The 23076-nt window shown below is 38.2% G+C and overlaps 1 protein-coding gene across 1 annotated transcript; it reads left to right on the top strand.

Annotated features, from left to right (window-relative positions):
* Positions 1-203: 203 nt before the first annotated feature.
* Positions 204-9127, top strand: LOC116202725 (eukaryotic translation initiation factor 4G-like). Its single transcript, XM_031534334.1, has 9 exons — positions 204-665; positions 791-921; positions 2019-2171; positions 2322-2389; positions 2482-2538; positions 2660-4057; positions 4197-7324; positions 8259-8453; positions 8591-9127. The coding sequence occupies exons 1-9, from the start codon at positions 505-507 to the stop codon at positions 8931-8933; spliced, it is 5634 nt and encodes a 1877-aa protein (XP_031390194.1). The 5' UTR covers positions 204-504; the 3' UTR covers positions 8934-9127.
* Positions 9128-23076: the final 13949 nt, after the last annotated feature.

Raw genomic sequence — 23076 nt, 5'->3', positions numbered from 1 at the left:
GAGGTAATTACACCAAATAAAAGAAAAGATAAAGGGATAAAACCCCTCTCATCACCCCTCAACGGTAGATCCGATTCGAGCTGAATTAATCCGAACGGCCGGACAAAGGAAAAGCACTCTTTGCAGTTTACAATCTCTCACTCTCTCCGTAAAAACTCTCTTAATTACACGGACACACGCACTCAAAATCACTCGCACAAATTCTCACTCTGTTTGCGCCTCTCTCTCTCTCTCTCTCTCTCTCTCTCTCTCCATTCCTTTCTTCTTCTTCTTCCCCTCTTTGTTCTGCTCCTTCACTCCTTCCTCATGAGACCTCCTCAGTGAAAACTCTATTCTCCATCGTCCTCCCTCTCCTTCTCACTCCTCAGGTACGCTACACGACTCCTGTTGCTCGCAGTCCGCCGGCAGCTCCCCGGAGGTTGTGTTGATTCGGTTCTGCTGTCGCGTTTGGTTGAAGAGAAAGAGGAATTCAGAACCGCTGGAGGGAACTTAGCGCAAGGATATATGTCCTTCTATCAATCAAGGTCCGACAAGAGCGATCCAGCACACTACCGCAAATCTGGGCGATCCGCGAGCTTCAATCACCCGCGGAACTCCTCAGGCGCTTACGCTAAGGGCGGTGCCCCCGCCCCTTCCCCTTCCCTCTCCTCCTCCAACAACCGAAGGTGAGGTGGTTAGGGTTTCTGCATTCCTCTGATTCGGCCGATTTGGATTAAATTTGGGAGTTTGATAATTAGGGCTTATCGTAGTGGTTCTAATCTGGGCTTTGGTGGTTGTTGGCATGCTTTAGCTTCAAGAAGCCGGGTAACCAACCTCGAGGGAGCCTTCCATCGTCAAATCACCATCCGCAGCAGACCACCAATGCTCCACCTGCTCTGCATAATGTGCATGGCGGTGCATCTGCACAGTCTCAAACACGTGGTATGATCATTAAACTTTACGAGAGGACAAAAACTTCTTCTTCTTCTTCTTCTTTTTTCCTTATTTATTTTTCCCCCTTGGCTTTTGGATGAGTGACATTTTGGAACTTTTTGCAATGGAAGTGCATTTTATGGTTCATCGAGTACCAGTTGACTGGAACTGTGGAGTAATTAGCTTGGCTTTTGCCTCGGGCCTTTATTTTTCTTTCAAAAATTTCAAATTTTGGTTTGCAATTGTGGCGTTCTTTGGGTTTATATTACAGAGCAGCTATGATAGGACATTCTTAAATGGAATCATGGCTTTGTCATTCACATTGTCAATCCAATATATATAGGTACTAATATTAAAAGGGGTTCAATATCCTATTAAACAAATTTTATTTTTTTAAATAGTAATTGTGATTCAGCTTTAATCTTCGTCACATAAATAAGTTTATATCTTTCTTCCACTGGAGGGCTAAGGGCAGATTAATTAATTTAGGTTAATAATGAACTGTCTTTGCTAGTTATTAATATTTCTTGGTTGAATAATAATAATAAATAAATAAATTAATTAATTAATTAAATGAATATGTAAATTGGTTTGGGAGCGCTGTTGATGATGGAAAAGTAATAAAACAGAATTATGGAAATATAATTGTTGATTTTCATAATTAGTAAAAGTGTCTGGGACAGGAAATTTAGAGCTGTTGAGACTGAAATGGATGATTAATTGATTCTTGAGATATAATGTAAGTAGAAGCATATTCACCTACTGGAGACAATTTCATTTGCAAATGTGAAATTGAAGTCCAAATACGGTTTCAAAATCCCGTGCCAAACACTAACTTTGCGTAAAAAATAGTAAAGTGGTGAAATACTTTTGGATCCTCTCACCGCAATTCAAGTACACTTAAGTTTCCTTTTTTAAGAGAACCTGCTACATTTTAGAGTTTTTGGATTTTTCCTTTGTGATTGAATACATGTATATTTTCCTTTGTATTTTTGCCCAAAAAAAAATTCAAAAGAATACTAGTATATTATTTATGAGGTGTGAAAATCCGTTGCATATGCTGTGTATTGACTTAATGATCTTCCCATGTTGTCTTACATCAATAGGATCATCAAATGCGGCGGTTCCAAGTGCAACTTCCAGACCTGCTGAAACGACTTCAGCCCCACCTTGGGGCACTGAAACTGCTTCGAAGGCTCCAACTTCTCAGTCTACCTCCATGAGGACTGAAACTACAGCTTCTGCTACCCCTGTAAAAGGTGTAACTGTTTGTCGTATGTAAATGCCAGCTCATAGTGTGGTTTCCTATTTGCAAATAAACTGTGAAAGTTGCTTTTTTCTCTGCAACTTGCTGCAATTTGTTAATTTGGGCTTATATCCTTTTTGTTTTTGTGATGGCTCGGCTCCAGGAGATGCATCCAAGGGATTTGCTTTCCAATTTGGTTCTATAAGTCCTGGTTTAGTGAACGGGATGCAGGTGCAACATACTTGCTCTCTCATTCTGGTTATACCTTCAAGGATGCATTTTTCACCATATATCATCTGAATGTGTTCCTACATTTCTGACAGATTCCTGCGAGAACTAGCTCTGCTCCTCCAAATATTGACGAGCAGAAAAGGGACCAGGTGTGTCCCCTCATTACTCTGGTTTTAAATTGTCCATCTAGATGCACAGTCCAACTATGGAGACTTACAGATGCAACTGCCCTCTACCTCTGAATCAAGCTTGTGGGTGACATATTTGCAGGCACTTCATGATACTATGAAATCTGTTCCTCCAGTGCCTATTCCTCCTGCTGTGAAGCAGCAGTCACCAAGGAAGGATTTGGGATCTACTGACCATTCAGGTGCTGCTGAGGTTCACTCAACCGCCAAGACCAAAAAGGATACTCAGGCCCACCTTGTTTCTTCGGCTATCCAGGCACAGAAGCACCATGTTCATCAAGTTCCTCGGATGTCCACGCCTATGACATTTCACCAGCCACAAATTCCTGTTCAATTCAGTGGTCCCAACCCGCAGATCCAATCACAAGGCATGCCACCCACTTCAATTCAGATGCACTTGCAAATTCCTATGCCACTACCAGTGGCTAATGCACCTCCCCAAGTGCAGCAGCAGATGTTTGTTCCAGGTCTCCAATCGCATCAATTGCCACCCCAGGGGATCCGCAATCAGGGGCGGGGTTTGAGTTTTTCTCCGCTGCCTGCTCAGTTGGGAAATTTGGGAATGGGTATTGGACAGTATCCCCAGAAGCAAGGAGGACAGTTTGGTGGTCCTCGCAAAACTCCAGTAAAAATAACTCATCCTGACACACATCAAGAGGTGAGGCTTGATAAGCCATCAGATGCTTCTTCAGATGGTGGGTCATCAAGCAGATCGCAGCCTAATGTGCCTCCTCAATCCCCACCCCTTTCATCATATCTACCTGCTCATCAATTCAATTATTACAATAATTACGGTGCAAGCACTTTGTACTTCCCTGGCCCTGGTTCTCTTCCCGTGCCAGGTTCTCAAATAGCGCCAACTTCTCAGGGGCCAAGATTTAATTATCCCATTAGCCAGGGTCCTCAAAGTGCTTCATTCCTGAATCCCCCGGCTAGTAACTCATTGTCTTCTGGTAGGACTGGTATCTCAAAGCAGGGAACTGTTCAGCAGGCTCGCCAAGTGCATCCACAAAATTCATGTGATGAAACCAGCATTGTTTCCTCTATGGCAGAGGAGGCAGTCAAACAAGTAGATGGTTTTGTTAATGGGAATACCACCAGTTTATCTTCATTATATAGCTCAGCTGCGGCTGTAAAAATTGAACCTCCTAAACTTTCAAGACAATCTGGTGAATCCTCTTTGAAGGATTCTGAGGTTGGTCCTGGAGGATCTTCACCGAAGTCTAGAAATGATAGGGAATCAGCATCCTTTGAATCAGAGTCCGAGCCAAATAAAGACAATTCGGCACGAGTTTCTTGTGTTTCCCATGAGTGTACAGAATCCAGCAGTTCCTCTGTTGATTGCCCACTCCCAGATGTTTCTGCATCAACCTTGGCTAATGCTGGAGGTGGAAAATGGGAGAATTATAGCAGGTCCAGTTCCATGGAGGACGGTGCCAAGAACCAGTACGAGGTGGGAAATAGGTGTCAACTGCCTCAGGTAGTTTAGACCCTCTTTTATTGTATTGTTTACCTTTGCGGTTATTTGTATTAGTTAGTTGCGATATTACTTCCTTTTGTTAGTGACCTGTCAATTGTGTTATAAATTTCTGGCTATGTATTGACTTGATTTAGAACAGGTTGAGGAGCATGCTCCAACTATGTCAAGCTTCATTTCACATAGTTCTCCAAGTGATCGGGATTTTCAAGGAGTGGGAGCTCAAGCAGATGGCTTTTCTGCATCAGGAATTAGTGACGGCGTAGTGAAGTCTAGACATGAGTTACTTTCAAGAACAGGTGCTAGTGCTGCTAGTATTTCTGAACAAATGAGTGATACGATGGGGAAAGGAAGTGGTTCCATTTCTCCTGAAATTTCTAGTGCTGTAATTACCGACAAATCTGCTGACCCTGGTTCCCTGCAAAATGAAGAGTTGGCTAAAAGGATTAATAAAGGAGAAGATCAAGGAATTACAGAACACGTTGATGGAGCTAAAGCTTCATTTGGTGATTGTCAGTATGATTCAGAATCAACTTCTTTAAAATCTTCTGAAGTAAAGGCGGTCGAACAAAAATCCGTCTATATGGTAGAAAGTGGTGCTGAAAAGGTTCCAGAGGTTTGTTCTGAAAAGAATGACCAGAATGAAAAAGTTAGTGGCAGGATTGATGATTCCAAGATTTCTACATTTTCTGAGGTGGATGATAGTGCTAAAGAATCTGTTCCATGCACAATCCCTTCTGCAGGTTCTGATTGTATCGAGATTTCTAGTATGAAAGCACCTGAAAGGAGTGAGAGCATTGTCAGTGAAGAGGTGGCAGGTTCTGATATTACCTTTTCAGGACTTAAGGAAAAAGCTAGAACCGATGAAGATGTTATGGGTAAAAATGCTGGAAAGGGGGAATCAGTGCAAATTTTGAGTTCCAATGATAAGCCGGTTCCAGAGCTCAATAGGTCTAAGAGTACGACAGCTAGGGGAAAGAAGAAGAGAAGGGAGCTCTTTCAAAAGGCAGATGCTGCTGGTTCTACTTCAGATCTTTATATGGCTTACAAGGGTCCGGAGGAAAAGGAGACTATCATTCCCTCAGAAAGTGTGGAAATTGCTCCCCAAAGCCCTAGTTCTAAGCTGGAGGTGACTGATGCTCATTTAACTGAAGCTGCAGCAAGTGAAGACGGTGATCAAAGTAAAGCTGAACTGGATGATTGGGAAGATGCTGCCGACATCTCCACTCCAAAATTGGAAACTACCACTAGTGGGAGACCTGCTAACCGTCAAGAAGGTGCTGGCTGTACAACTAAGAAATATTCTAGAGATTTCCTTCTGAAATTTGCAGATCAATGCACGTCCCTTCCTGAGGATTTTCAGGTCACTTCTTATATAGCAGAGGCCTTTACACCTGGTGTGAACATATCCCATTCTGTTGGACGGGACCCTCACCCGAGTCCTGGGAGACCCAGTGCGGGACCTCGGTTGGATCGTCGTGGAAGTGCCGTGCGTGATGATGATAGGTGGGCTAATACCCCTGGGTCTTTTGCCATTGGCCACGACCTGCGTCTTGATGTCGGGATTGGTGGTAACCTAGGTTATCGACTCGGGCAAGGAGCTAATTCTGGTGTTCTGTGGAATCCTCGTGCCCAGAGCTCGATCCATCATGCTGGTGGGATGCTACCTGGGCTGATGCAACCACCCGGATCTCAGGGAGGGATGCAAAGAACTGGCTCTGATGCTGACAGATGGCAGCGTGCCACAGGTTTCCAGCAGAAGGGTTTGATTCTGTCTCCTCAGACTCCATTGCAGATGATGCACAAAGCAGAGAAGAAGTATGAGGTGGGAAAAGTCACAGATGAGGAGCAAGCCAAGCAAAGGCAGTTGAAAGCAATCTTGAACAAGTTGACTCCTCAGAACTTTGAGAAGCTATTCGAGCAAGTGATAGCAGTTCAAATTAACAATGCTATCACGCTCATAGGGCTTATTTCACAGATATTCGACAAGGCATTAATGGAGCCTACATTTTGTGAAATGTATGCAGACTTGTGTTCTCATCTATCTCAAGCCCTGCCTGATTTCCATGAAGGTGATGAGAAGATAACTTTCAAGAGATTACTCTTGAACAAGTGCCAGGAAGAATTTGAAAGAGGCGAGAGGGAGCAAGAGGAAGCGAATAAAGTCGAGGAAGAAGGTGAGGTTAAACAGACCGAGGAAGAAAGAGAGGAGAAGAGGATTAAGGCACGAAGAAGATTAATGTTGGGAAACATCAGATTGATTGGTGAGCTTTACAAGAAAAGAATGCTGACCGAGAAGATCATGCACGAGTGCATGAAAAAGCTTTTGGGTCAGTATCAGACACAGATTCCTGATGAGGAAGACCTCGAGGCCTTGTGCAAGTTAGTGAGTACAATTGGAGAGATGATTGACCATTCCAAAGCAAAGATTCATATGGATGCGTATTTCGAGAGGATGACAGTGTTATCGAACAACATGACTCTTTCTTCAAGAGTTAGGTTCATGTTGAAAGATGCGATTGACTTAAGAAAGAACAAATGGCAGCAGAGAAGGAAAGTTGAGGGACCCAAAAAGATTGAGGAAGTGCACAGAGATGCAGCACAAGAACGGCATGCACAGGCTGGTAGGGCTGCCCGTTCCTCTGGAATCAATACCTTGGGAAGAAGGGGCCCACAGATGGAGTATGCTTCTAGAGGTAATCCATCTTCTCCCAATGCACAGATGGGTAGCTTCCGTGGCTCATCCTCGCAAACTCGTGGTTATGGAGCTCAAGAGGCTCGTTTTGAGGAAAGACAGCCTTATGAGCCTAGAACCTTGGCCATACCCTTGTCTCAAAGGTCTGCAGGAGATGATATGATCACCTTGGGTCCCCAGGGTGGGCTTGGGAGGGGATTGTCTGTGAGAGGGCCATCATCAGTGTTAGGAACTTCATTGTCTGATGTCTCTTCTAGTGCAGTAGATGGTCGGAGAACCCAGGCTGGTTTAAATGGTTTCAGTTCCATAGACAGGGCAAACAGCTACACCTCGAGGGAGGATTCTACGATGAGATCTGCTGCAGGTCAGTACGCGGGGCCCGAGCTGTCGGATAGGTTGAATGACCATGGTGGCAGGGATAGAAGTCCACGCTATAGTTCTGATAGGCCTTCTACATCTCCTCTGTCCTCCCGAGGGAATGGCCTAGTGTCTACTCAGAATGCCCCTTCAGAAAATATATGGCCTGAAGAGAGGCTCCGAGATATGTCCATTGCTGCTATCAGAGAATATTACAGGTTCTTACTGTTGACTATTGTCTCTTGTTATGGTACATTTTTATTTTAGGCCGTCCATCTCATTCATCATTCCTGTATGAAAATGAGAGTTTTTTAGATTCTGTTTTTGTTTGTCTCTGCTACTAAGGTTGTGTTCGTTTCAAGTTAATAAAATAAGTGCTTAAACATCAGTTATAAGTTAGATATAAGAGAAAATGAAAGGGAAAAGGAGGGAAAGATGAGAGATGAGTTAAGTCAAAATATTTGATTTAATGGAATAAGTCATTTTTCACTTATTGGTGTCTCTAACTCCTAAAAAAAAAAACTCGTCATCCTTATCAATTCTCCCTTCTTTTTTGTATGCTTATTCTCTCAATTAATTAAGTGCTTAATTTTTAAGCACTTATTTTATCGAACACCACTTCACCTTTGCCATAATTTAAACTGCTGGCAAGATAGTAAAATATTTTCTGCTGATCAGTCTTCCAGTTTAGTTTTAGTGGTGGTGTCCAACTCTATGGCTCTTGAGTTGGTACTTTCAAGGATCTCATAGTTTAGAGTCAGAATTTCCTGTATGGTCCAAATATTTTTGGATGTAACGGTGCAAAGAGCATGGCAGCGAGAAACACAGAGAGAAAGAGAAACCTATTGCCTTGTGTAGGAAATATTTATTGCATTGATGTTGGGTTTGTACATGCATTTGGCTTTTTTGCTGCATGTATTAGCATGTGCACCGATAACTCAATTGTTGTGACACGTCATGTATGTTGTGGTTGAACAGCCTCCTAGTAGTCTTCAAGAGTACAAAAAACTTTTTTGTCACTGAGAAGGGAACATGTGTCATCTACATTATATATTTATTTCAAAGATTATAGAAGATAGTTTTGCCATTTTTGCATCTCTCTATGATGTATTGACACATTGGAATTTTTTTTTCCCCTTTTTCCCTTTTCAGTGCAAAAGATGAGAAAGAAGTTGAACTATGCATCAAGGATCTGAAGTCACCGAGCTTCTACCCGTCCATGGTCTCTCTCTGGGTGACGGACTCTTTCGAGAGGAAGGACATGGAAAGAGATCTTCTAACGAAGCTCCTCATCAACCTCTGTAAGCCTCAAGATGGCATGTTGACCCAAGTCCAGCTCATCCAAGGGTAAGTTAGGGATGAGTTTTAACTTCCACTGGGGCAGTATGACAATTATCTTAAAATAATGTCCCGTGTAGCTTTCGACTCCCTCCACGTAACCACATATAAGTTCAATACTCATCATTGTTATTGCTGGATTTTAGGTTTGAGTCGGTCCTGACCACTCTGGAAGATGCAGTAAATGATGCTCCGAAAGCACCGGAATTCCTCGGGCGAATGTTCGGCAGGGTAGTTGCGGAGAATGTGGTTCCACTGAGCGAGATCGGGCGGATACTGCATGAAGGTGGGGAGGAGCGGGGCCAGCTTGTAGAGGCTGGGCTAGCAGCAGATGTCCTTGGGAGCACGCTGGAGATGATCCAATCCAATAAAGGAGAAGCGGCCTTGAATGAGATTCGGAAAAGCTCCAACTTGCGGTTGGAAGATTTCCGTCCCCCGGGCCCCATGAGCTCAAGAATGTTAGAAAAGTTCCATCTGAACAGTTCTTGATAATCCATAGATGAAGGCGACATTGTTGTTCTCTCCTCGCTCCAGAAGAAAAGCTTCAGCATCGAAAAAGTCACTTTCATGATTATTAACGTCGCAAAATTCATTATTATCATTCTTTTCTGCTAGGGCTGGTCATAGAATATTCGCAAATTATGTTATAATCATATATTTAATCAATGATTCTTTGAAAATTTAGTTGTCAATCATGGAATTACGATCAATTTTGTGGGAACGGCCTCTCTAGGATGAGGTACTAAAATTAGGTTGATTTTTGCAAAATTTAAGTACTAATAAGGTACTGAAATTAAATTGATTTTTGTATATCTTTAGTTAGTTATTTTTTTTTTTGCTAACCCGGGGTATTCGGGCTTCGCCCGACTAATCCCCGTGGCTCCGTGAACCCCCGGTGGCGCACAGAGCGGGTAATTACGCCAAAGGCGTTCCAGTGGCCCCAAGGGGATTCGAACCCGGGTCTCGGTGCAAATTTGAGTGCACATTAATCACTAGGTCAAATTCCATGGGGTTCTTTAGTTAGTTATTAGGATTAGTATTTACATTACTTTCAAGATAAACGTTTGAATTATTATACTAAACGTTTGACTTAATATACTAATCCCGCGTTTGGACGGGGGAGTCGGAGTCCCCATTCCGCATGAATTGCAATTCTTCCGTCTGGGGACATCGTAGGGGTCGATCACAAATCCTATTCCCCCCAATTCGTATAGCTGTCCCGATAGGCTAATACCCACTCTCAGATTTGCAATTCAGGCCGATGAAGAATAAAAGAGAAACATGAAATGACAAAATTATCATTAACCTTCAATCAAATATTCACTTTCTACCAACTCCATTACCATAGTCACAGCCGATGCAGCTCAATCTCCGACCAAACCGAGGACCTCCCGTACTGTCTCGAACCAACGAAGCCATATTTGACACCGACGTGGCCAGATGAAGCCTTGTCGACGAGATTTGCCCTTCAAACCTCCTCTCTCTCTCTCTCTCTCTCTCTCTCTCTTTCCAGCGGTCGTCCTGTGATGGAGAGCCCAGGACGAGCCTCCAGGGACCTCGACGAGCATCGCCTTGGTGAGGTTTGCGGACTAGGGTTTTCGATCGACCCTCTTGACGGCTAAATCTCACTATGCTGGTGAGATTTGGCCTTACCATGCCAAGACTGGCTGACAAAGTTTGACTGGAGGCTCATGCATGGAAGGGACGATAGCGACTGGTGATGAACGACCACGCTAGTGGCTATCATGAAAGTTTCTATGTATTGTATTATGAAGAAGATACATAGCATAAGTTCTTCCTCTCCATCTCATCGGGGATAATACTAATAACATGCGACAACTAATAAAGATATCCTCATTGCCACGTAGGACTAATCTAGACTCTGGTTGGGTAACTTTTTGGATCACGACTATGAAAATTCGATAAATGGCATAATGTTCCGGTGTCACATCATTCAATGAAATCTCAAAAGTCCCCTATCTTCGCAGAAAAGTAACTAATGCATGGAATTCTAAAAGCCTCTAATTGATGACTAGAAGTCTAAAAGTGCATGGTTTAGGGAAGTTTGAAAATCTATAAATAGTAGATATGTATATATTTCTTATAACTAGATGAAAATATATTTTATATCTGAATTTTCGTAATTATAGACCTATTATTATTATTAGATTTCCTAAGTACCAAAGAGGATTCGTAACAGCGAAAGATAATGAGGTTAGGGTTTTCCTTATTTTGGTAGTTACTTTTGTAAGGGAAAGTAATGTGGAGGCAAGCGCCTTCTCCAATTGTTGTTGTTATACTCTTTTTTTTTCTTCTTCTTTTTTCCTTTTGAGTTTGTGCTATTTCGATCAAATTGAGGCGATTAATGATGTTCTTATTGAGTCTAAGTGATATTCTAATTTACATATACGGTAGTTTTGCCATTGAAGAAATAATATAGAATATATTTCTATATTATGTTGATACTATTAATGCATTATTGCACTATTATGTTTCAGGGATGACATAATTTAAAATTCATATATGATGTTCAATTAATTATGAAATTTCAATTGCATCCTAAATAAACATACAAATTTTATAGGTTAGACTGCATATAAGGCAGAGCTACATTGATAGATTATGATTTAAATTCCCACGTAAACTATCCTATTATGTTATATATCTAATGTTTCTAATGATGATCATCGATTATTTATTATATAATCTTGGAGATCATCAATTATTTCATTATCATAACAACTCAAGCCCGCGCATACGTGCGGACCTGTCATCTAATCTATACACAATATATTAACTTCGGGTCAACACATAAGGTAATGTCACGTAGGGCAAGTCTAACTTCTAGTTATTCACCCAACTTCTAGTTGAGTGACTTTTCGAGTCACAATCATGAGACTTCGACAAATTATACAATAAAGTGGTGACACATTTTTCGTAAAACTCGAAAAATCCTGTAACTTAATTAGAGAAGTCATAAAGCCATTACTGCACAAATTTTCAAAAGTCATCAATTGACTCATATGGAAGTCCAAAAGTTTATAACTCATATAGTCCAAAAATTCTATACATAGTACGTGTGTTTCTTTATTACTATGAAATGAGGATAGATTTTCTCTGTATTAGGGACTTGGAAAGCGCGGAGCATATGCTTAGAAGAAATAGTTTTTGTAATTGTGAACTATTATTGTTAGATTGTCCAAAAATTTTCTACTTGAAAATGATATGGTGGCAACGAAATTATGGACAACTTTAAGGTGATGGTGATGATATTAGGATTCGCTTTTCTGATTTTGTTATTTAAATACTCTACTTGAATACTTTTGTAGGAACGAGATGGAGGCAATATACTTCTTCGTTACTATTGTTATATTTTTATTTTTAGAGTTTGTACTATATTGATAAATGTAAGGTAATTGTTGATTTACCGTGTATCCAAGTTATTTTTAAATTGCATATACAATAATTATGTTATTGAAAGAACATACCAAATATGTTGAAGTTATTTGTTGATACTATTGCTGTACTATTGCACTATTATGTACAAGTGATCAGGGGTGGATCCAAAACCCTAGAACTAATGGGTGCAACTAGCAGTATAATGGTCGGGTCGAAACATTTTTTTTTAACCTTATCCCTTGATTTTTTTGGGACAATTTTTTCAGGTCTTAAAAACCTACTTGAGAACAATTAGAGGTGAGAGAAAATCAATCACTAATGGCTTCTCAGGGTATGAACTCGAGCTTAAAATTTTCATTTTCAACAAATTATAATGCTAACAAAATAAAAATAAACTTATACAGTATGATGTTAATTATTAGAAACTAATTCAAAACAACACAGGTCCAATAAAACAATTATCTTATGTTACATTCTATGAGCACGGCAATCACATCATGAACAAGAAAAAAAATATAGAATTATATAATAATTATAAACTTGAAAATAACTATAGATCATGATATATATATTGAAAATCCTACAATTGTCCTCTTTGAGACAATAATTACATACACGTTTTATAAGGAAAATCTATTTATATATATAATATATTAAAGCTGTCTCCTTGAGTTTATGCGATAAGAGTTTTCCCTTCGATGGATGAGAACTTGCCACGTCAGCATTTTTACTATTTCTTTGACTTCTGATTGAGTGTCTCTTCATTGCATTCCTTTATAAAAACTGCCATCTTCCTCTCTCCCACACAAATCTCATTCAAGCTCTTTTCTTCCCCTTTCGAGCTCCTTTTTGTCTCTCTCCTTATTGGTTATTGTTGCCATGTCCTCTGTTGATGTTGAGTATCAGTCCTTGAGCAGGCCTTTAGGGCGTACGGCAAGATCCTCAATTCGAAAAGATGGTATGTCCCATCTTCATCTTTTCATCATAGACGAAGGTTGATACACACAGTTTTGTTTCCTTTATATATATATATATATATATATATATATTTCTTTGTTCATCGGATCTAAGCTCCTCCCTCCGATCTATACCCGCAAGTCATCAACAATTGTGAGACCAGGAGGTCCCCGTGGCTTCAGATTCATCACATTCATCAACAAGAAGTCCACGAGGGATGCGATCAAGGGTATGAACGGCATAATCCTCAATTTGAAGAGACAGTACATCCCATCTTCATCCTTTCCTCAGAGATGGAGATCGAATCGAATTGATAAACACAGTTTTGTTTTGTTTTCTTTTATCTTCGTTCATCGGAGGCCGTGGTGACGGATACGAAGTTCGTCGTGAGGGCGATGGCAGATCTATATATATATATATATATATATATATATATGGCAGAGCATGTAAAAGAAAAGGAACTTTTCACTAATCGTAAATTGATTTTTCTTGGGTAAGCATCCTAAAATAAATTTAACCAAAAAACAAAAAAGACAAACCATATACAATCCTTATTTATTACTAAAGGCTTGGTTGCTTAGTAGGCAAGATTTAAAAGTCCTTGCTTCATATATATACTGTAATACATTTTATAAACTTATTAAGATGCCTTAATTAGCCACGACGGTGGTGGCGAGTAAAACTGCAGTGGCGGCGGGTACAACCGCAACAGCGGCAAGTACGATGGTTAAGGCTATTGAGGCGGCCGTGACAGCAGGTACGGCTACGGCAGCAGGCCTAGGTACTCCAAGGCAGCGATGATGACTCTGCTGGGAACTGGATGAACTAGAGTAGATCCATCGTGTTAGTATATGTCTGGATGCGAACCAATTTTGTTAGTTGTGTTAAGTGATAATTTCAATCTATGAGCTTAAGCAATAGAAATGAAAAATGTGGTATGTTTATCTTTACTATGATCGATCGATTTCATCAATTGCAATATTTATCTTTATTTGCACATATATTTACTTTCAGATTTTATCATTTATACATAAATTTGGTATTCTGAAATGTGTCGCCATGTTTCATCTTGGATTGATTAGGTTTAATTAAATTTAATTAACCTTTTTATCTCAACTAATTGATTAATGCCATTATTATATATATGCTTTGCATTAAAGGACGAGTGAAATAACTTAGGAGAAAGAAATAAATTCAGTCAATAAATTGTCATTTATAGACTATTGTGATATTAAAAGAGCAATTAATTATAGCGTTAATGAATAAATTAAGATTCAATTAATAAACCTATCAAAAAAATTCAATTAAGAATATTTATATAGATACCTCAATATAGCTTAAATATATTAATTATATATAAATAGAAACAATATTCAGTTTGTAAAGAATTAATGACAGGAAGGTATTCTGAAATGTGTCGCCATGTTTCCATCTTGAATTGATTAAGATTTATACTTTAACTAAATTTAATTAACCTATTTATCTCACCTAATTGATTATGGGCATTACTATATATATATATATATTACATTAAAGGACGAGTGAAATAACTTTGGAGAAATAAATATATTCAGTCAATAAATTATCATTTATAGACTATTGTAATATCAAAATGGCAATTAATTATAGCGTTAATGAATAAACTAAGATTCAATTAAGAAACATATAAAAAAAGAAAGAATATATAGATACATCAACATAGATTAAATATAGTAATTATATATTTATAGCAACGACATTCAGTTAGTAAAGAACTAATGACTAAGATATATGAAATCGAAGAATATGAAAAATGTGTATATTTTAATATATACCTTTTCAATTACCAAATTCTTAAATTGTAGTCCAACTCCAATTTATTATCGTTTCATGTACCTAAACCTAACTTTTGTGTTTTAGATATATATTTACCATAATAAAAGGTGAAGGAATGATTTCTCGCTCACATACACATATATGTGTATATAAAGTAATAACCATGTTTTATCCATTATAATCTCCCCTCATAATTTTGTGTTATATTTTGTTTTTAGGATAATAAAGTATTGAAGTTAAACCTTTAAATAGTTTCTCATTCAACTAATTACAAGAAAGCAACATTAGCAAATTAAACAAATTAACGAAATAGATAAACTGGAATGTCAAATCCGTTTAAATAAATCAAAAAAGAAAATATATAAAATTAATGTCGAAATGCATGTATATTCTAAATAAATATTATGAAAAGAAATAATTTAAATAATCCATGCATTATAGGCTACTAATAGTCGAGCCTAACTTCGTTATCCAAGAAATAAGAGTAAATGTTTATACTTTAATATGCCTTCCTATAAAAGGTTATTTTTAAATCATCTAAAATGGTGAAAGACATTACTTTTACAGTTCCGAGAGATCGAATATTAAAAGTTATTCTCACTTTCAGCAAGTTTACTTTCTAGGATTCGAACTTATATTCTTCTCCTTATAAGTATTCAAAATGGTTTTAAGGTTAGATAAACTTATTCAGAAAGCACGGCATTAACTAAACTGGAGGCCTTTTGACAAAGTCCATAACTATATTATGACTTTTATATAGATATTTACGATTACTATTTATATAGCAAATTCAAAGGAAACAAAAATATGGCTGATTGATTCAGCTGCAATGTCTTTCATTTCTGCACACGTATGTATATATTCGTAAAATATATTGAATGAGTTATTACGTCATATATCTCATGATTTCACATTTTTTTCAAATTTATTCCATACTTTAAAAATTATCCAAAAATGCCTGTGATTACATCTTGTTCCTAATATATCTCGTCATCAATTTATTCGTTAATGAAACGTAAGTAGGCTCCAAACCTATCCCATGATTTTAATTTTTTTTGGCAAGAATGGGCCCACTTATGTTCCACGTTAGTAACACCATTAAATGTTGAAAGAGAAATTAACGCTATGATAGATTTAGATCTAAATGTAAACCATGGATCTTTCTAGATAATTTTTAAACCATGTGATAGATTTGATAAACGAGTGATACCATGAGGTGTCTAGCGTAATAAACCCTATATTGAATGAATGATGAATCGAGTGAAAGATTGCAGTAATTAAGGAATGCTTCCTTTTCTTTTTTCCTTTTTCCGAAGAAAATAGTTCTCTTACCTTTCTTTGGTGTGTATATGAATCATCATATGCTGAGGAAAAAAGAAAAAAAGCATGATCAATATGTTTTGTCAATTTATAATCACTTGCAAATATGCAACTTAATGTTATGAATAGTTAAGTAGGACTGTTTCGTTTAGACAGTCAATTTCATTTAAACTCATAACGTCTAAATATATAATAAGTCAGAAATATTTTTAAATAAGGGAGATTGAAAATGCCTTTGCAGTGCGCCGGTTATAAGGCTAATACAATAATAATGGGGAGTGTTGAATTTTATATTATATTAGTAGAGAAAAATCATACTTACGAGGAGAATGCACGAGTTGGAGGGGGAGAAATTTGTAAGATATTTCTTATAATTGAGGCTGGAAAAGTTTGGTTTTGGTTTGTGTTTGAAATATAATCTACTCCACTCCATTTTTCTTTCAATTCAATAATATAATAATTACTTTTTAATATTTTTCTTTCATTTAATATTAAATTCTCACACATATTTTTTTCTTAATCATTATTACAATAAATTTTAAATATTAAATTCCCATCTACTTTAATATATATATATATATATATACTTTTTAATATTTTTATCTCATTTAATGAGATATGTTTAAATGTTGATGTTGGATGTTTTATATATGTTTGATTATTTATAGTCCATATCTATTATACAATTTCATTTTGCCTTGGAATTTATGCTCACTGAGATCACACTCTGTGTATTACTTTTGATGAGTTTGGAGTTAGCCTAACTGCACAGGAGAATCACTTTTTGACATCGGAAATCAATTTCGAAGACTCTCTAATTAGACTTTTTATCTTAGAGGTTTAAAAAGTTATGAACTTCTTGTAAATACATTACGTCTGGAAGATTTTGTTTAGTTTGTTTGGATTTATGTGAGGAATAGCTGGAAATTTTGGTTGATTGATGATGTATGGTTGAGATATAGTGTTAGAAGTATCTTTATGAAATCAATTATATTTCCTTGAGATGTTTTATTATTGAGATGGCTGAAGCAGTTGAGTTTGGGAGTTTTATGGCCTTGTTTATCAGGTTAATATTCTAGAAAATAAATCATTTATCAAGTTTTGGGTGATTAAGGCTTTTAGGAAAATTTCTTCGAATTTTCGGGTCGTGACAGTTTCAGATTCGATACTCGTGATAAGACTATCCGTACCCTTTTATTAGTTACTAGTGTTATGGCACATGCATTGCACGTGCGAATCTTTTCTTTAGTTAAATAATGCTTGATATAAACATTCTACGACAAGCAATAATTTGTTCAGTTTTTCTCCGAAATAGAATGTAACTTCCTCGCAAGATATTACTCAGAGTTTCAGAATTTGAAAGAATTATATAGATCCATACAAATTGTTCGACTCCTTGATAGAATAACTAATCAAAACATAAATTACAAAATTGTTCATCTCCCTGCTAAACTGATTAATCAAAAAAATAAAATGTACACTTTGCCTTGTTTCTTATGCTGGTAACTTCCACCTTACCTGGTTCATAATAAAAGCAACTCAGTTTATCCGACTCTTATATTAATATGATCCTTGATAGGAAATGCTAGACAACAAGTTCACAAGTCTCGCCTTGGGCCTGCGAGCTCAGAGCAACCTTGAGGCATGACCACCATGGCCACGCTGAGGCTTGTGGAGGACTTCGAACTCTTAATTAGCAAAGTAGTCGAAAGACACAACTACTGAGGACAATGCAATATACCCAGGAACAAATACGACCAATATAAACAGCGGCAATGATAAGACCAAGGTAACCTTGATTCGTATTCAAACAAATGAAATAAACCTTAAAAGAACCCGCCAAAGTTGGACGGCGGTGAGAATTGCTGCTATGTCGAATATGAACTGGTCAGACCTCCCAATGCTGAGATTTTTCGTCTGTTTTAGGCAGGAGTTGAGCATTCTGATATGCACCAAATGCCTCCGGGGATTTTGTTTAAATCAAAGGAGTTAACAAAGCAATTGTATGCACGGAAGCAATCTCCCTTGTTTCAAGAAAATGGAGATGTTTTGGGTAGAGATGCAGTCCACTCTAGGAATTACAGCTAAAAAACAGCATATAGGCAGAAAAGTAACATCAACACCAGAAATAGAATGAATAAATGCATTCAGTAGAACGACGTGGGTGTTCATAGTAAACAATAAAGCCTTTTACGTGAGGAAGATTAAAAATGAAATTAAAGTAGAATTGAAGCTGAAACGGCCAATGGCAAGCTAATTTCAAACCTATCAATATAAAATCGCCTCAGGAAACGTCTGACCAGAGCATTTATAATCTATCAAGGAAAAAGCTAACCCTTGATATACCAATTATTTATTTTGCTTGTCTATGAAATCGTATAGGCAGAGAACATTAATCTCCATTCATGGCAACTAAGATATTAGAGGATGGAAATTGGACGGAGGATTGGGGAATGTAATTGGGAAAAGTATGTCAAATGGGATGTCTAACATGAATCTGCAGGCAATTAGAACAGATGTTAGAGGCTAGAATATAGTACGGAGGCTTCAACAAGGCCTTCACCCAGCTCTACCCATTTGTTATAAGCACTTCCTAATGGAAGCAAAGCAACTGTTAAAGGTATTTCGTTTCATAGAGCACTTTGTGTTGAGGATGTCAATCCCACATGGAAAAAAAAAATACAGGAATATCAATGGATTTATATGAGGTTTGGGAATCACCACTTATCAGATTGAACTTTTAAGTAAAAATTGGTCCAAACCCGTATAAGTCCAATAGAAGTTCGATACCTTTGTGGGTGCAAAGTTGAAAATCAACTGTGAAAGGACAACAAAGAAGGACAAGGCGTGAGAAGTCAAAGAGAGATGAGACATTTCAATTCCAGCCGACCTTTAAACCAGCAGCGGAGGGGTGCAAAATGGTTTTGGCGAGAGGAATATATTCTATTCTATGAATAATATCTATAGGGGAGGCCCAAGCAGCACAAAGAGGAGGTTATTGGGATGGCCCCTAATTGTGCCGGTGGCTTGCATTATGCATTATGGAACGGGTCTAAGGAGATCGACTCTAGAGCTGCAACCGGGAACGACCTTCCACGGCAGGAATGAGGTGGCAGTTGGTGTGTGCAGAGAGGAGAGGGATGAGTGGGTCTTAGCCGCGTGAAAAATTCATCTCATTAAGACATCAACATAACGATAAGAGAAAGCAACAAAGATGCAAAGAATGAAAAGACCTTTCAAGGAAAGCTTAAAGAAATCGAGTAGTAGCTTCCAAATCTTAAAGACCCTAGCAAAGACCATTATGCGGGTGAATATTTAACTGGCAAGAGCGTCTAAGGAAAGCTTAAAGAAATGTAGTAGCTTCCAAATTTCAAAGACCCTAGCAAAGACCAATATGCAGGTGAATAGTTAGCTGACATGAAAACAATGATCACAAACTTGCACAGGAAAATTGAACAAGGCAAGCCAACCAGTTAGGAGGTCATTTTCAGGCCAATCTCTTGTTTTTTACATTTTTTTTAATTCAATAGAAAATGCAAGCTTGAGAAAACAAAGAAACAATAAAAGAAAGTTGCAAATGGCAATAGCATTTTTACCCACATCTAAATAGGTTGATTTAGACAAATTCAGCAAGATACTCCATCTCTTGGTCAACTCTTGGTAGTGGAGATGCCGATCTGCACAAAGACATGGAATTCTATAAGTTCAAAGCAAATAATAATCATATTATTTGGAAAAAAAAAAAAGGGCAAAGAAAACTTATGAAACCCAGAGGAACCTGGACCTGAGACATTCAAGCATGTGAGAATGGCAACAGAATCAGCGAAGATGAAAAAAAAAAAGGGTACGAAAGCAACAATGTTTGCCAGCAAGCAAAGGCAAAAAGAAAGAGCTTCTTATATTTTAGATTTTAAATTGCTAATCCTGATTTGCCGAGTCTTCATATCGAAGACTGATTTTCATTGGTTCCACCTCTTAGTCCGAACAATGATCAAAGCAAGAGTTCGTTCCATCCAATTTAAGTAGCTAGCATCATGGAGTATTAAACATTTGTGTACAACCAAATCTCGTGTTTTAATTTAATTTTAAAAGAATAAGAAGAACACAGGTTACATTTCTAATAATTTAATTCTCTAAAAAAAAAAAGAGAGAGCTCATGGCACATTTTAGTACCACAAATATTGCGTGTTCAGTCCTAAACATAGGCAAAACAAACCAGAATCTGAAACATGCATCAAAGCATGCATTGAACTTTCTTGGGGGATTGATCAATCGACAGAGTAAGGCATATATCGAAGTTCAACCAATTCTAAAAGGTAAAGGTAAAAATTCAGGGTATACCGAACATGAAAGGATGCTTGTAATGTCTTATATTACGTACGGGGACTCCAAATTTGGATTGAAGTGCTTGGGCAAAGTTAAACGTTGACAATTGCAGGAACAAGAGTGCAAAAGAAGGACCAGAGGGTGTGAACCGGTGACAGAGATGGCTTGCTTTAGAAAGGTACAAGGGAAATGGGGTTATGCAACTGTTCGGCTATGTGAGACTGGCTAATAGGGGAAGTTACATCGGGTTGTGGCCTCAGGCAATGGAATGGACTGGGGCTCACGAAGGTGGGGGCGGGTGGCACGGGCATGGAGGATGGCCGGGGGAGTAAGCAGGTGTACCAGAGAGCTCCTTACATGGCCAGACAGTCGGATGTAAAAAGACTCGCAGGGTCCGAGAATGGGCAACGAATTTTTAGGAGTGAGAGAATTGAGTGGGCGGGAAATGAAAGAAACACGAAGGAACGGACGACTTTGAAGGAGCGGGCGAGAACAAAAGGAACATCGAAGGGATGGCATCTTTTCAATAGGTGGGGGACAAGGGTATTTTCATTAAGTGAAAATATGGGATTAGCCTTGTACTTTATATTGTAGGGAGTTGGATTAAAATATCTATTTTATTGTACTACGTCCGTGAGTCTCATTATAACCGAAAAATACGTTAAACTCCGTAAATAAACACTTAGATAAGTGGCATAGAGTTGTTTATTGAAAAAAGAAATGTTGTAAATATATTATGGTGAGATTTAGCTATATATATATATATATATATAACTTGTTAAACAAAACAGGCCTATTCGGGTAATTGACGAGATGATATATAATAATATAATTAACATATTAACATTATATTTGGTAACAAAATTTGGTTTTATTGAGTTTTACTTTTCTCTTGATTCAACAATATAATCATTACTTTTTTATCATCTTTTTCAAATTCTCTCATATTTTTTATTATATATTATTTAAATTAATTTTTAATATTAAATTCTCTTAACTATTTAACATTTTTTTCCTTAATTCAACAATACAATCAATACCTTTTTATTTTCTTTTTCAAATTTTCTTATATATTTTTCCGAACTACTTTTGTCTTTATCTCATCAAACTCATTATCTAATATAATCATGGCTCTCTTATTCGGGCATTGAGAAGCATAATGACCAGAATTCAAACAACGAAAGCACTTTATATCACGGTTTCTTTGAGGTTGGGAAGAAGAGTTACCCCTCTCCTTAGATTCAGATGATGGCTTGGCTGCGGGCTTGTCTCCCTTGGCCTTCTCCTCTTGCTTCGAACTAGCCCATTTAGGTCCAGCCCCTTCAAACTTAGAAGTCCACTTCGAGTTCGAATTAGAGGACTCGAATATGGATGACGATCGTCCCCTCTTCTTGAGCTGCCTCTCAACCTTCATAGCCATGTGTACCAATTCTTCAAGCTCCACATAATGGTGCAGCTCCACAATATTGGCAATCTCCCGATTAAGTCCACTAATGAACCGAGCCATGGTTGCCTCTCGGTCCTCCTCAACATTGGTGTGAATTATGGCAATCTCCATCTCCTTGTGGTACTCCTCCACGGTCTTAGACCCTTACTTAAGATTCTGTAGCTTCAAGTGTAAATCCCGGTAGTAATGGGATGGGATAAACCTCCTCCGCATGACAGCTTTCATGTCCTCCCAATTGTCAATCAGTCGCTCCTCATTTCGGCGTCTACTCACCGTTAATTGATCCCACCAAACTATAGTATAGTCAGTGAATGCCACAGCTGCAAGCTTCACCATCTTCTCCTCAGAGTAGTTGTGACAATCAAAAACCAACTCAACCTTCCTTTCTTATTCGATGTAAACATCGGGATCGCTTTTGCTTTGGAACGGAGGAATGGTTAGCTTGATGGACCCCATATTACGATCAACGGTGTCTCTTTCTTGGCGCCTCCCACGTCCACGCCATGGCCTCTCAACCCTTGCTCCTCGAGCTCGTCTCATTGTGGCAATGGAAGACACATCATCTTCATCATCATAGGATCCCTCCTCGTGGTCATCAAATGGATCAATAGTAGGTGCCGGCTGCCGGTTATTGTTCCTCATTGGTTGCTGATTGGGATCTTGTCGCAACTGGTCAATCCGCTCATCATGCCTCTCCAACCAGTCATTTATCGTATTGAGCACCATGTTCATTCGCTCAAATTGTTGTTGCATAGCCCGAATGATTGTGCTCTGATCAGACCCTCTACTGCTCTGTTCAAGTCCCCCGTTATTTTCTTATGACATGTTGAAATCTGCAAAAAAATCTTAGAGTAAAAGGACCTCACAATCACTCCCTCACGTGTTTACTCTCAAATCAATGTCACACAAACTCTCGTATTTCACTCGATACAATGGCTTTTACCCTCTGATGGTCTCACTCGCTCTTGCCTTTTTCCTCTCGTAGATATCTCCACAAAGTTCTAGAGGAACTAAACAATCTAATTACAAGTTCTTGAGGAAATTACTTGTTCGCTCAAGCCACTTATAATATTAGTTCCAAATAGCAAAGAAGCAAAGAGATATGGATTGACAAGATGTATGTGAAAGGAATGAGCCCGAACGAATCAAAGATGGAATGGACACAAATACGATCGGAGAAAAGCATAATGGGAGCAACTATGATAGATCAACTTAAGGCCAGTATAATCAACGAAACAATCAATCACTCTAACTCACCACAGACTAATTAGAACACAAAGACAGCAAATTGGTCAATAAATTCTTCGCCCACTTCATATCCTTTTCTCCTTTTTTTTTTTTACTTCAATCCTTTTTCTCTTTTTTTTT

Source organism: Punica granatum, chromosome 4 (assembly GCF_007655135.1).
Source record: "Punica granatum isolate Tunisia-2019 chromosome 4, ASM765513v2, whole genome shotgun sequence".
In the NCBI taxonomy this organism is placed as follows: domain Eukaryota; kingdom Viridiplantae; phylum Streptophyta; class Magnoliopsida; order Myrtales; family Lythraceae; genus Punica; species Punica granatum.
The sequence above is the reverse complement of the archived record's forward strand: the minus strand, read 5'-3'. Positions and strand labels throughout refer to the sequence as shown.